Source organism: Podarcis pityusensis (assembly GCF_964106645.2).
Source record: "Podarcis pityusensis genome assembly, chromosome: 8".
Lineage (NCBI taxonomy): Eukaryota > Metazoa > Chordata > Lepidosauria > Squamata > Lacertidae > Podarcis > Podarcis pityusensis.
In genome coordinates, this window is record NC_138033.1 from 16,188,673 (window position 1) to 16,203,243 (window position 14,571).

The 14,571-nt window shown below is 42.8% G+C and overlaps 2 protein-coding genes across 3 annotated transcripts in view; both read right to left on the minus strand.

The window, feature by feature from the left end:
- Nucleotides 1–14,571, minus strand: part of LOC308484478 (protein NKG7-like) — a 102,736-nt gene that overhangs the window by 45,328 nt on the left and 42,837 nt on the right. The window lies entirely within an intron of this gene.
- On the minus strand, nucleotides 105–8,899 carry LOC308484487 (lens fiber membrane intrinsic protein-like). 2 transcript variants are annotated; one of them, XR_013989925.1, is made up of 5 exons: nucleotides 8,701–8,899; nucleotides 8,295–8,441; nucleotides 7,098–7,211; nucleotides 4,918–5,847; nucleotides 105–169 (listed from the first exon to the last, which is right to left on the minus strand). XR_013989925.1 is itself a non-coding variant. In XM_081019485.1 (4 exons), the coding sequence occupies exons 1-4, from the start codon at nucleotides 8,876–8,878 to the stop codon at nucleotides 5,807–5,809; spliced, it is 480 nt and encodes a 159-aa protein (XP_080875611.1). In that variant the 5' UTR covers nucleotides 8,879–8,899; the 3' UTR covers nucleotides 4,419–5,806. The 2 variants fall into 2 exon arrangements, 1 of the variants encoding a protein (XP_080875611.1); XM_081019485.1 differs by lacking the exon at nucleotides 105–169 and having other exon boundaries at nucleotides 4,419–5,847.

Here is a 14,571-nt window from a genome sequence, read left to right on the forward strand (position 1 = left end):
TCAAAACAATGTAATCCATAGATAATTCCTTTCTGTTTGATTCATACAAGATACCTGTCTTTCTCATTCCTTACATTAACTGAATGAATAATAATATTGCTTAGCATCATTCTTAACTCGTAATACTAGCATGTGTTAGGTCAATACTATACTGTAAATATTTTGTAACCTCTAAAAAGAAATGTTTTAAAGATGTCACAGTTTAGGGGAATGAAAAAGGTTTCTTTCAGAACTGGGAGTAGCCTATCTGTTGCTCTCCAGATGTTGGTGAACTCCAGCTCCATTCTGCCCCAGCTAGCCTCGTCAATGGCCAACGAACAAGGATGATGGGAGTTGTAACTAGGGTTGCCATATGTCCAGTTTTTCCAGGGCATATCTGGTATTTAAAGGGTGAAAACATCATCTGGGGGGGATTTTTTCTTAATTGCCAAAATGTCCAGGGTTTTTTGGTTTTAGACAAAGCACACATGTGCTCGGGAACTGCCTTCCAGGAGCATGAACAGCTGTGCCCTGCAAGCGGAAGCAACATGCCTCAGAGCGGGAGGAGCTTCAGGGCTCCTTTGTGTGGTTCAGCTGGGGCACGGCAGAGCTCCCAGTCCCCAGCTGAGCCAGCCCCAGTGCTCCCCCGGCTCGCAGGCAAACCAGTGCCAGACTGGGGGCTCCTTTAACTGCTCTGCTAAGCAGTTTCACAGAGCCCACCCTCCCTGATTCAATTTAATTTAAAATAATAAATAAATAAACTTATGTTCTCTCTTTTGGTTTTGAAGATATGGCAACCCTAATTTATAACACAACAGCATTTGTAGGACACTAAGTTGGCTAGTTCAGTAGTCAGTTAACGGATTCCAAAGTGCTGTGAATTTGTTATTCCTTAACGCTATTGCTATTGTTATTGCTATTGTTATCAGTTTCATCACGAATGTATAGTCATTTCCTCCAGGCTCAACTTGTCCCAGTGCAGATGGTGTCTGTGTCTGTAACATCAACATAGCTCATCTGAAAATACAGCACAATCTTTTCCTCACTATGTTCAAGCGGCATTCATATGGAAAGCCAGCCCACCTATCAGGAGAGAAAAAGGGCTGGTGAGAGCATAGCCAGCGGGGAATAAAACACTATCTGAGATATCCAGATCACTGATCCCAGCATTACCTTCCTTTCTCATCAGGGGAATCATGCCCTGATCCTCAAAGCCCTGCCATTCTAACAGGCCCAGTTCTCTCCCACAGAACTACATTGTTTGTGCATTTTGAGACTTCTACAAGGGACTCCTCTTGCCAGGCTCCATCTGTTTTCATAGGTTTTCAAATAGATGTATTGTGGGATAATGCAAAATCAATCTGCAAAGAGCATTTACTTCTGGAGTGCTTTTCGGGACCAAAAAATATATCTAGATTCTCTAGATGCAGATTGTCTGTGAATAAAACAAGTGCTCTGTCTCCATTCATTCTAGAATATAATATCATTTGTACTCAGCCAAAGTCTCTGGGAGACTGTAAGGAATGAGGCTAATGAATTACGAATTGCAGAAGTTTGGCACAAATGCATTTCACTAGTCCGGAAATCCTACTGGCACACTCAGGTCATACTTGATTCAGATGCTTTTTCTGTCCTTCGAGCTGAATCTGGGGAAACCTGATTCATTCAGAGTGTTGGTATGAAGGGAGAATGACATTTCTGAATGCTTTTCAAGGCCAAAAAAATCCAGAAGTAATCCATGCTTGCAGTAAAGAAGCACACCCAGGGGATTGGTTCACGTTCCACCCTCTACCTCTTTTGCTGATCGTGGTATTCTGCATACAGCATGTCACAGCAGGAAACTGATCAATATATGAGCCTCCGTCCGCGGCCAAAGTGGCCTGCTGCCAGGGACACGACCACATGATGCTAAATGTGTAGCTCAGCCCCAGACTGTTCCGTAATGAAAGAATGCAGCTGCCAACTCCATGCGAAAGCAAAACTTTAAATAAAGACGCACATTTCAGCATTTCCCATTTGACACATACTCACCAGTTATAAGGAAGAGAGGAAAGGTGGCCCAGCCCAAGCCAAAAGAAAAGCCATAAGAGGCTTTTCCTCCTGTCTCCCCTGTGTAGACGGCCATGGCAATCATGACACAAAGAGCTATTTTAAAAAAATGCATTAAGATATAAAGTTGCTTGTACATTAAATATTCCAGATGGCTACAGGGCTGGGGTCAAGGATCAAGTGGAACTGATTGTATTTAAGTGTTGCTGTTGTAAACTATTTTTTCAATTTATAATTGGTTTTTTTTTTAAAAAATGTTTTCACATTTTATTTATTTATGTCTGATGTCTTACCGTGTTGTCATTTGTTGGAAGCCCCCCAAAGTAGCTGTAGCAACCCAGTCAGATTGGCAGTCTATAAATATATAACTTATTATAGTAGTTGTAGAAGTAGTAGACTATATTTATATATATATATTAATTGGGTTCATATTTTATTTATTTTTTTATAACAATACTTATATGCTCCTGTATCCTAAAGATATGTTATAGAGGGTGACTAGAACAGCAAAAGGTACAGAGCTAGCTCACTAGTTCCTGCTGCCCTCTCTTGGATGTTTGCTCATCTAGAAAGCAGAAGGAGGGGTCCTACTTTAAAGAGAGAAAGAGAGAGATGGAGACAGAGATTTAAATCTAATGCCAACCTACTGAGGAGATTTCACCCCTCCCATATCCAAGAATCTGCTGATGAGTCTGGTGATTTTCCAGAGAGGAGGGGGCTGTGTTCTGCTCTCTACTTATTCCACTCCAGCCTAACATCAAAGAGTCAGTCAGTGTGTCGGGGAGAGAGAGAGACTGAGTGTTAGAGATTGTGTGTATAGATAAGGTTGCTGCTAAGAGCAGTTGCAGACACTCAGTGCAGTTCAGCATTCATTTTGCTTAGACCTCATATAGCTCTGTATATAGTTGTATTATCATTGTAGATAGAATAAAGAAGATATTCTACAGAGCTGCTCTCCGAGTCGTTTATGCTCTGCTGTACTCTGCTATACTCTGCTGTGCTATGACTGTCTTCTTGTTGGAGTGAATCCGGTGCTCACAACTCTAAGCTGTGAGTCCACAGCACTTTGACCTGTTCCTGTGTAGAAGGTGGTCTCTGGAAGTGCTACCCCAGCTTGCCTGGCCCAGTCAGGGCTGAAGTGGATGAGTCCAGTCCGTGGCACTGGCTCAAGGGCGATGCTGACACCTACCAGTGTAGATCCATTAGTTTCAATCGGTCAGTTTAGTTGGATACAACCTTGACTTTTGTTGTTATGAATGGAGGAAAATGCACTGACACGTGGGAGGTGAAGAACTGATGACCAAAAGCATATAAACACCCCACAAACAAATTAAGATCAAGGCTGGATGAATGGATGCTCAATAGAGACTGGACATAGTAATAATAATTTTAAGCTAATCTCTTTTGCAAGCATATCAGGATGAATAAATAGGTCATCTAGCTGAACCTTCTGTCACATTCAGGTCTGATTAAAATGCCAGAAATGAACTCAGGAAGAATTTGCATGTGAGTAATGTAGATAATGGTTTTCCCAGTAGTGATGTATGGAAATGAGAGCTGGACCATAAAGAAGGCTGATCGCCAAAGAATTGATGCTTTTGAATTATGGTGCTGGAGGAGACTCTTGAGAGTCCCATGGACTGCAAGAAGATCAAACCTCTCCATTCTTAAGGAAATCAACCCTGAGTGCTCACTGGAAGGACAGATCCTGAAGCTGAGGCTCCAATACTTTGGCCACCTCATGAAAAGAGAAGACTCCCTGGAAAAGACCCTGATGTTGGGAAAGATGGAGGGCACAAGGAGAAGGGGATGACAGAGGACAAGATGGTTGGACAGTGTTCTCGAAGCTACCAGCTTGAGTTTGATCAAACTGCAGGAGGCAGTGGAAGACAGGAGTGCCTGGCGTGCTCTGGTCCATGGGGTCACGAAGAGTCGGACACGACTAAACGACTAAACAACAACAATGTAGATAATAGTTGTGCTGCATCAGTTGTCTTTGCAGGGATGTTTGCAGGTGCAGAAAACCATTGAAAAAGCATGCAAGCACTCTCTAAACCTCAGGAAACCCTTGAAAAACCCTTTTGGTAACCCAAAACTCCACCAAACTCCACCACAATTGCTCCCTCCAAATCTCCTTTCTCAAACTTGAACTCTCTGCAGGCCTCAAATTTCAGTGCAAACAGCTCCTGGGATTGTAAGACAACGTTTTTGCACCGTTTTAGGGCTGTCCCCCCCCCCTTCTGTGTCACGTCTGGGTTCGCAGTGATGCGTGCATGCACAGTCGTGTATGCCTTGAACATGCGTAAATGGAAGGTTGCCTGTAAATCCAAAAACATATTTCTGTCTTTGTAATGAGGTTTCCTTTTAGGCTTGGGAATCTGTGTGCTTGCCTTAAAAATATTCTTTATTAAAATCACAAGCTGTGAGAGAAACAGAGGAATCACAATAGTCATTTGCACTATACAGAATTTGAAGGCCAAAACTCAAAACAAACAATGCCATCCATAGATAATTTCGTTCTGCTTGATTCATACAAGATGCCTGTCTTTCTCATTCCTTACTTTAACCCAGCCACTGAATGAATAATAATATTGCTTAGCATCATTCTTAATTTGTAATACAGTCATACCTCAAGTTGAAGTAGCTTCAGGATAAGTATTTTCGGGTTGCGCGTTACTTCCGGGTTTTGCAGGTCGCGCATGCGCAGACAGTCAGAATGATGTCACGTGCATGCTCAGAAGCGGCGAATCATGACTCACGCACGCGCAGACGTGAGTTGCGTTCACTTCTGGATGCAAACGGGGCTCTGGAACGGATCCCGTTCACATCCAGAGGTACCACTGTACTAGCATGTGTTTAGCCAATACTATACTGTAAATATATTGTAACCTCTAGAAAGAAATATTTTTAAGGGAATGAAAAGGGTTTCCTTCTGAATTGATCTGTTTGCTCTCCAGATGTTGGTGAACTCCAGCTCCATTAAGCCCTAGCTAGCATGGTCAATGGCCAACAGACAATGGACAAGGATGATGGGAGATGTAACTAGGGTTGCCATACGTCAAGTTTTTCTGGGACATATCTGGTATTTAAAGAGTTAAAACACCATCCGGGGGGGATTTTTTTTTAATTGCCAAAATGTTCAGGGTTTGTGGTTTTATACAAAGCACACGTGTGCTTGGGAACTGCCTTCCAGGAGCATGAACAGCTGTGCCCTGCAAGCGCAAGCAACATGCCTCAGAGTGGGAGGAGCGTCAGGGCTCCTTTGCGTGGTTCAGCTGGGGCACAGGAGAGCTCCCAGTCCCCAGCTGAGCCAGCCCCAGAGCTCCCCCTGCTCGTGGGCAAGCCATTGCTGGGCTGGGGACTCCTTTAACTGCTCAGCTGCAGGGAGCGGCAACCGCACTCCCCACAGCCAGACAGTTTTACAGAGTCCCCAGCCCAGCATGTTAACTGCTCAGCTGAGCAGTTTCACAAAGCCCACCGTCCCCCTTATTATTGTCATTATTTATTTATTATGATTTTTTTATGTCCTCTTTTTTGGTTTAGAAGATTTGGCAGCCCTAATTTGTAACTCAACAGCATTTGGAGGGCACTAAGTTGGCTGGTTTCAGAATTCAGTTAACGGATTGCAATGTGCTGTGAATTTGCCATTCCTTAACTCCATTGCTATTGTATAATGTGTCATCTTCATCATGAAAGTATAGTCATTTCCTCCAGGTACAACTTGTTCCAGTGTAGACTGTGTCTGTGACATCAACATAGCTCATCTGAAATCTTTTCCTCATTCTGTTGCGGCAGCATTCAGGCGGAAAGCCAGCCCACCTATCAGGAGAGAAAAAGGGCTGGTGAGAGCATAGCCAGCGGAGAATAAAACACTATCTGAGATATCCAGATCACTGATCCCAGCATGACCTTCCTTTCTCATTGGGGGAATCATGCCCTGATCCTCAAAGCCCTGCCATTCTAACAGGCCCAGTTCTCTCCCAGAGAATACATTGTTCATTTTGAGACTTCTACAAGGGACTCTTCTTGCCAGGCATGCCTCCATCTGTTTTCATAAGTATTTAAATAGATGCATTGTGGGATAATGCAAAACCTATCTGCAATGAGCTTTTTTACTTGTAGGTTGTGGCGTCAGCCCTGTGGAACGACCTCCCATCAGAGGTCAAGGAAATAAACAACTATCTGACTTTTAGAAGATATCTGAAGGCAGCCCTGTTTAGGGAAGTTTTTAATGCCTGGTGTTTTATTGTATTTTTAATATTTTGTTGGAAGCCGTCCAGAGTGGCAGGATATTAATAATAATTATAATAAAATAATAATAAATAAGAAAAATAAAAATAACCCACTTATCAAGAAGTGTTTTTCGGGATCAAAAAATAGATGAAAATTGTCTGTGAATGAAATAGGTAGTCTGTCTGCATTCATTCTAGAATATAATATCATTTTTACTCAGCCAAAGTCTCTGGGAGCGTTTGTAAGGAATAAGGCTAGTAAATTACAAATTGCTGAAGTTTGGCACAAATGCATTTCCGTAGTCCGGAAATCCTGCCAAAACACTTAAGTCAAAATTGTTTTAGATGTTTTTCCTGCCCTTCGAGCTGAATCTGGGGAAACCTGATTCCTTCAGAGTGTTGGTATAATAATAATAACAATAATAAAATTGTACTTATATCCCGCCCTCCCCAGCCGAAGCCAGGCTCAAAGCGGCTAATAACAATATGAAGGGAGAATGGCATTTCTGAATGCTTTTCAAGGCCAAAAAACACAGAAGTAATCCATGCTTGCAGTAAAGTTGCACACCCAGGGGATTGGTTCAAATTCCACCCTCTTCCTCTCTTGCTGATAGTGGAATTGTGTGCACAGCATGTCACACCAGGAAATTGATCAATATATGAGCCTCTGTCCGCAGCCAAAGTGGCACACTGCCAGGGGCACGAGCACATGATGATGCTAAATGTGTAGCTCAGCCCCAGACTGTTCTGTAATGAAATAAACAGCTGCCAACTCCATGCGAAGGCAAACCTTTAAATAAAGACGCACATTTTCAGCATTTCCCATTTGACACATACCAGTTACAAGGAAGAAAGGAAAGGAGACCCAGCCGAAGCCAAAAGACCATCCATAAATGGCATTTCCTCTTGTCTCCCCTGTGTAGACGGCCATGGCAATCATGACGCAAAGAGCTATTAAGAAAAAATACATTAAGATATAAAGTTGCTTGTACATTAAATATCCCAGGCTGACACGGAAGTTGCAGCTAGTGAAATGCAGTGGCTGAAAGATGTGCCCTGGTTGCCAGATGGCTATGGGGATAGAGACAAAGGATCAAGTGGAACTGATTGTATTTAAGAGTTGTTGTTTTAAACTATTTTTTATTTATAATTGGGGTTTTTAAAATTGTTTTCACATTTTAGTTATTTATAATGTTTGCTGCCTTACAGTGTTGTCATTTGTTGGAAGCCCCCCAGAGTGGCTGTAGCAACCCAGTCAGATGGGCAGCCTATAAATATATAACTTGGTAGTAGTAGTACAGTGGTACCTCAGGTTAAGTACTTAATTTGTTCCGGAGGTCTGTACTTAACCTGAAACTGTTCTTAACTTGAGGTACCACTTTAGCTAATGGGGCCTCCTGCTGCTGCTGCGCCGCTGCTGCACAATTTCTGTTCTCATCCTGAAGCAAAGGTCTTTACTTGAGGTAATATTTCTGGGTTAGCGGAGTCTGTAACCTGAAGCGTATGTAACCTGAGGTACCACTGTAGTAGTAGAAGAAGAAGAAGAAGAAGAAGAAGAAGAAGAAGAAGAAGAAGAAGAAGAAGAAGTATACTATACAGTTGTATCTTGGAAGTCGAAAGGAATCCGTTCCGGAACTCGTTGGAATTCCAAAAAGTTCTGAAACAAAAGCGTGGCTTCTGATTGGCTGCAGGGAGCTCCTACTTCCGCCCTTGCAACATATCCATTGGATGTGCTTCCAGGGCAAGGAGAAAGCAGGGCTGAGCTGGCCAAGCATCCATTGGATCTGGAACCAGTCTCACCGCCCACATGCCATAGCACTGGACTTGAGCTAAACCTGACTGAAGCACCAGCCTGGAATTGGGCCTGATCATCCTGCTGCCCTCCCCTTCCCAGCTACATATCCAGTGGAGATGTGGTAGGTGGCTCCACCACTCACAAAACCCTGGAGGTGGAAAGAGGACTATTGGATAGGTCCTTCCATCATTGATTTAAGCGGGTCTGCTCAGAGTATAACTTCACTGGATCCATAATACCTGCAACAATGCTGGCTATGGCTGCGGTCTTGGCCTTGGAGATGGAGCCAAATTGCACGCTAAAAAAGGTGCCACAAAGACCAATGCAAGAGATGGCTCCAGCGATCATCCCGAAGAACATGAAGGCTCGGGTAACATGGATGAAATCTTTCAGGAAGGAAGGAAGAGAAAGGAAGAAGGAGGTTAAATTCCCACAACAGCCATTTTGTCCTGGAACCCACTTCACTTTAATCAAAACATTAATTCCCCCCCCCCCAAAAAAAGCATGGAGTGAATGTGTTATCCCTAGTCACACTGGATTTTCAGGGAGTTGAGGAACTGTCAGCTACCCCCCCCCCCCGCGCGCACACAAGTTACTGTTGAATACTACACCACTAGTACTCCGAGCAGAAGACAAAAAACTTACCTTTCACATCCATCCCAAGTGAACCGCAAGTATAAATTGCCAGAACTTTAGCACAAGCTTTCCAGAGGCCAATGTGGCCCAAGGCATTTGCCAGCCAGTAGTCTGAGCCCAGGGCAATGAGGAGCAGCAGAAGGCTGATGAAAGCACAAACCACAGCACTGATCTGTAGGGCCTGCATTCTGCGAATGGTCAGATCTGTGACTGCGATGCCGAACCTGGGGAAGGGAGATAAGTTGCAGTTTATGTTTGGGTGTGCTTAAAATTTACATATCTGCCAAGAGGCCTACTGCAGATTGTGCTGTTGTGAAGATGTCCTCAGGCTGTACGTTTACTAATTCTCTGTTCCAAGTTCTCAGGGCACAAGATAAACAAAAAACAAACAAACTGTGCTGCCTTTCACCACCCCGTTCTCATAAGTGGTCCCTCCTCCCAAAATAATTCCCACCTTGATCCTCTGAAAACTGCTGAGCGCCTTGGTGGACCACTTACTAATTTTACCTGCCTGTTGCTTAGCGCCTACAAAGCCGCCCTGACATCTGATAACTCTCTCCGTACGTGCCTTAAAAAAGAATATAAAGTGCTGATAACCCGTCAAAAGAACATCTGCAGCAGAAAATGCTGGTCAGAACTAACTAATTATTTGTAGCAAATGTAATATGCTTTGCCATCTTGGTTTTTTCCACCTCCTTCAAAAGCTTGATGGATAATGGCTTCGGAGATGGCCCTAAAGCTGTGGCACTCCCTCCTCACAGGTGTGAGTCTTGCACCATCATTATATAGCTTTTGGTGAATGCTAAGGAAACACCTCTTTACCCTGGTCTTTGACACTGGAGATGTCAAAACGATTTTTAATTTTTTTTACAAAGTACTGTACGTCAGTACTTTACTGGGTCTCCTCCACCATTTGACACCGTTTGCCTGTGATATAGCAGTAGCTGAATAAATACATTTGTGCACTGGATTATAATTATAATTATTTTTAGTTATTGAAAATACTGTATTTTCCCATTTATAAGACACCCCCTTGTATAAGAAAACCCCTATTTTTTTAACCCAAAATTAAGAAATTCAGTTGTTTAGCTTCTTTGGGGGGGTGGGGGAAGTTACTTCCGCCAATCGCTCACCCATATGCCTGCCACTGCCGATCGCTTGCCACAGCCATTGCCAAGTGCACACCTCGCCGTATTCGCCAATTGTCTGCCCGCTCACCGCCACCAGCAGCACACCCACTCACTTGCCACAGCCGCCAATCACCTGCCCAGTTGCCGCTGCCAATTTCCTTCTTGCTGCTACCATTAATCACACGTCCCCCCTGCATTCATTCTCCATGTATAAGCGAACACCCAATTTTTGCCTTCTTTTTTTTTAGCAAAAAGCATTGTCTTATACACGGAGAAATATGGTATATGCTGCCATACATCTGCAGGTCTCTGAATCCTTCTTATGAACTGTTGACACTCTTTTATAGCTCTGCATTCAGATATGTGGATAGTGATAGAGATCTTTGTGGGGTTTGTATGCCTCACTGCTATATCTTTTAAGATCTATCAGATTGATGGACACCTTGGCTAGAAAAATTAAATGCCTGAGCTGAAGAATGGTGGCTAGCAGTGTCAATCACGGGCAAACACCTGCTCTCCCCACCCTCCCCACACAACTCCATTTCCTCAAGCTGCAACCGCCCCAGAACTACTTCTGCTTTGTGCCTATTTGTGCCCCAGTTAGTAAGTTAATGGAATTGAAACAGAAGGGTAGGATGGGAGAGGAGGAAGACATGAAGAGAACCAAACAAATTGCCATCCATTCACTCAGGAGTCATTTCTGTGAATGGTGTTTGGCTCAGGACAAATAACCGAATGGCATATATCTGCTCTCCTTCCCTCCCTCCCTTCTTCTCTCATCATTCATCTTCATTGATTCGACCTCAGCCTTTGACAGAAAAGAAGACTTTTTATGGAGAAAACTGGGGACTAAGATGGACAGGTGCCTCTGCTGAGTTTAAATTAAGAACTTCAAGCTTCAAGTCAGAGTAGACTGAGAAGGCCAGTTGTCAGGGCCAATAGACTCAGCCAGAGCGGTTAGACAAGGTTGTTTGCCAGCTCCCATTGTAACTATCCAGCCTCCTAAAATTTCAACACCTCTTGTGATGGTTTGACCCTTTTCCGTTTTAACAGTGCAAATTCCACAAATACTTTCCATATCTCCTTAAAATCATTTCTCCTACATATTCCCCATTTTACCTTAATAGCATATGTTAATTTATCATGAGTAGCTATATCCCACACCTCTTTATACCATTCTTCTATTTTATATTCACCTTGCCCCTTCCACTTCCTAGCTATAAAAACTCATACAGCTGTCAATAAATTTGTGAGCAAGCCCTTCATAGCCTGCAAACCTTCCACCTCATCATAAATTGATAACAGTGCTACCTCTGGAATTTCAGGCATCTTTAACCAATTTTTTTTCAAATGTTCCTCTATTACCTGCATATTTTCCAATGGATTTTTGATTGTTAGCAAGGCGTCATGTGCAAATAAACTTATTTTCTCTTTTCCATTATTGCTTATTCCTTATATATTTCTAACTTCTCAAATTACATTGGCCAGAGTTTCAATGATCAATACAAATAAAATAGGGGAAAGGGGGCATCCTTGTCTTGTAGCTCAAACTAGTGTTATTTGTTCTGTTATACCATTGTTCAATATGACATATGCCTTGTTCCTCAAATATAATTGATTTATTAATCCCTTAAATCGTTTTCCAAATCCTAAGCTTTCTATAATCATTTTTAATGCCAACCATTCTACATAGTCAAATGCCTTACAAATATCCAGTGCTTCTATACCAACTTTCAGTTTATTTCTTCTTATTATATCCTTTGCTGGGATTGCTGAGCTTCCATGTCCTGCTGCTGCTCCTTCAGACCATTAACTATCCACTGGCCTTTTCTGAATCTGCCTCCCTTCAAGAGGAGAGATCACTGATGGCATTTCCTAACAAGAGTAGGCTAAGCATAGGTGAAGGCGACCAGTATAAGCCCCTCTTCCAGGCAACAGATTTGCTTACCGCACGTCAGATCTTCAGAGAGATGTTCCTGCACACCAAAAGCCTCCAGTTCACAGCTCAGTCCTTCTCTCTGCTTCTCCTTTGCTCTGTCTTCAAAGGTTACAACACACAAACAACTTGCAAAAGGCCTTCAGAATTAGCAAGAGGAAATGGTGCAACCCACCTGGATTGCCACTGTGTTCCAGAAATGATCAAGAAGCCAACTGCCAACAGCAAGGCAAAAAGTGGGCAGAGCAACAAAGGTTAACTTCTCTGAAGTCTTATCCTGTGTTGGGGAGACCACTCCATCCCAATCTCCCATAAGGCACCAATTCTCATATGGAAAATCCACTAGTCTATTCATACATTCTTTGTAAAGAGATAAGTGTGAATTTTGAAAGATGTTTTGGTTTGCATATTGTTACAGAAAGTGTGATTCAAATGCAGACTGAATCAAATCCCCACCCCTAGGGCTAACTTGGTTGTCTCAATCCCCATCTTTCTACTCTCTGGCGAAGTTGGACTTGTACCCTAGGAGTTGTGTTTTGTTAGGGGACATACTGGAGCTTATGCAATGTGTAGCTCACTTTACTTTGCATCTGTTCTTGTTCGTTTATTTCTTCAATTTATATCTCACCCTTCTTCCCAAAGGATTTGCTCCCAAAACTTTGCCCCCCCCCCCTGACTTCTGGTCTGATCGCCATCGCGTCTGGCTGCTTTCCCATGGCACTGGACTCCAGCTGTGCAGGAATTCAGGGGTAATATGGGAGTAATTATCCCTGCCCCACCGGGTAGAGGGGGACTGGCCGTCACCTGCGGATCATCTGATCACTGCCGCTCACTACAGAATGTGGGGGCAGGGACGCTGGGTGCTGAGCACTGCAAAAAGTGGAAACTCTCCAGAGCCATCGCCATGAGCATCCCTGTTCTTTAAAAATTAATTAAATCTGAACTTACAAACAGGCGTGTTCTGGAAGAAGGAGACAAAAAAAGACCTGCTAAGTAATTCAGTCACTGAGTGCCAAGCTTTGAACTGAGAAGGACTTTCAGCGTTTTCTACGGTTTATGTGAGGTGAGTGGCTGTTTCCTTTCTATACTTGCTATTTCACGATTTGAATTTGATTTAGATTTGATATCCTGCTTTATCACTACCCGAAGGAGTCTCAAAGCGGCTAACATTCTCCCTTCCCTTCCTCCCCCACAACAAACACTCTGTGAGGTGAGTGAGGCTGAGAGACTTCAAAGAAGTGTGACTGGCCCGAGGTCACCCAGCAGCTGCATGTGGAGGAGAGGAGACGTGAACCCAGTTCACCAGATTACGAGTCTACCTCTCTTAACCACTACACCACACTGGCTCTTTTGGCAATTTGGCAAGCCTCATTAAGAAAGATCTAATTAATCAAATGGAATGCAGGAGGAACTGTATAAAAACTTGAGAATTTGATGCTTCATGGTGCGGTCATCTGTGGAGGGCTCTAATTAGAACTGGCAAAAACTAGATTGATATGCTTTCAGCTTGGGATGATAAAATGCCGAACTGTGGTGCGGTTAGCTGATGGATTACAACTGGGGTATATCTCACACAAAAACTGCATCTGCTTGTATGGATTTTCATTGTATATCAATTATTAAAGTGAAGGTGAATCTTTGGTCTTAGCGAGCTTTCCCTAGGGCTCAGAGAGAGCAAGCTTGGATTTTAGAGGAATCAAAAAATTATTAATTGTGGGATATATGCGATGGCATTGCTGTCTACAGAATATCTTTAATTGGACTCGGAGAACATCTGCTCGTTAAGAGACTCGAAAAATTACACTGAATTTCATTAAACAAAGGAAAGTTGGAAGACAGCCCAGAACTTTAGAGATAAGAGCTTGGTATGAAGATTGAACCCTTCGAAGGAGTACAGTGCTTAAAATGACTGACAACAAACACAACAAAATTCCTGTTGCATGTCAACATATTTATGGATTTGTTAAACATGATTGAAAGTCACATAACAGTGACTGTGATAACGATAAAGAGTTTGGAAGGGAATTTTGATATTGGGAATAAACAACAGAGAAAAATGCAGGAACATGTGACAAATGTAGATAATAGTTGTACTGCATCTGATGTCTTTGCAGGGATGTTTGCAGGTGCAGAAAACAAATGAAAAAGTATGCAAGCACTCTCTAAACCTCAGGAAACCCTTGAAAAATCCTTTTGGTAACCCAAAACTCAACCAAACTCCACCACAATTGCTCCCTCCAAATCTCCTTTCTCAAACTCAAACTCTCTGCAGGCCTCAAACCTCAGTGCAAAAGGCTCCTGGGATTGCGAGACACTGTTTTCGCACCGTTTTTGTCATTTCCATGCTCTTTTAGGGCCGTTTCCCCCCTTTCCGTGCCACTTCTGGGTTCGCGGTGATGCATGCATGCACAGTCGTGTATGCCTTGAACATGCGTAAATGGAAGGTTGCCTGTAAATCCAAAAGCATATTTCTGTCTTTGTAATGAGGTTTCCTTTTAGGCTTGGGAATCTGTGTGCTTGCCTTAAAAATATTCTTTATTAAAACCACAAGCTATGAGACAAACAGAGGAATCACAATAGTCATTTGCACATACACAATATTTAGAATTTGAAGGCCAAAACTCAAAACAAACAATGCCATCCATAGATAATTTCGTTCTGCTTGATTCATACAAGATGCCTGTCTTTCTCATTCCTTACTTTAACCCAGCCACTGAATGAATAATAATATTGCTTAGCATCATTCTTAATTCGTAATACTAGCATGTGTTTAGCCAATATAATACTGTAAAAATTTTGTAACCTCTAAAAAGA

Bases quoted from the DNA above. Each gene is read 5' to 3' on its own strand.
- LOC308484487 (XM_081019485.1), bottom strand. From the start codon at position 8,878: ATGCAGGCCCTACAGATCAGTGCTGTGGTTTGTGCTTTCATCAGCCTT. The intron at 7,212-8,294 runs GTATTATGGATC...TTTTCTTAATAG, and splicing joins CATAGCCAGCATTGTTGCAG to CTCTTTGCGTCATGATTGCC. The intron at 5,848-7,097 runs GTATGTGTCAAA...CTCTCCTGATAG, and splicing joins TCCTTTCTTCCTTGTAACTG to GTGGGCTGGCTTTCCGCCTG.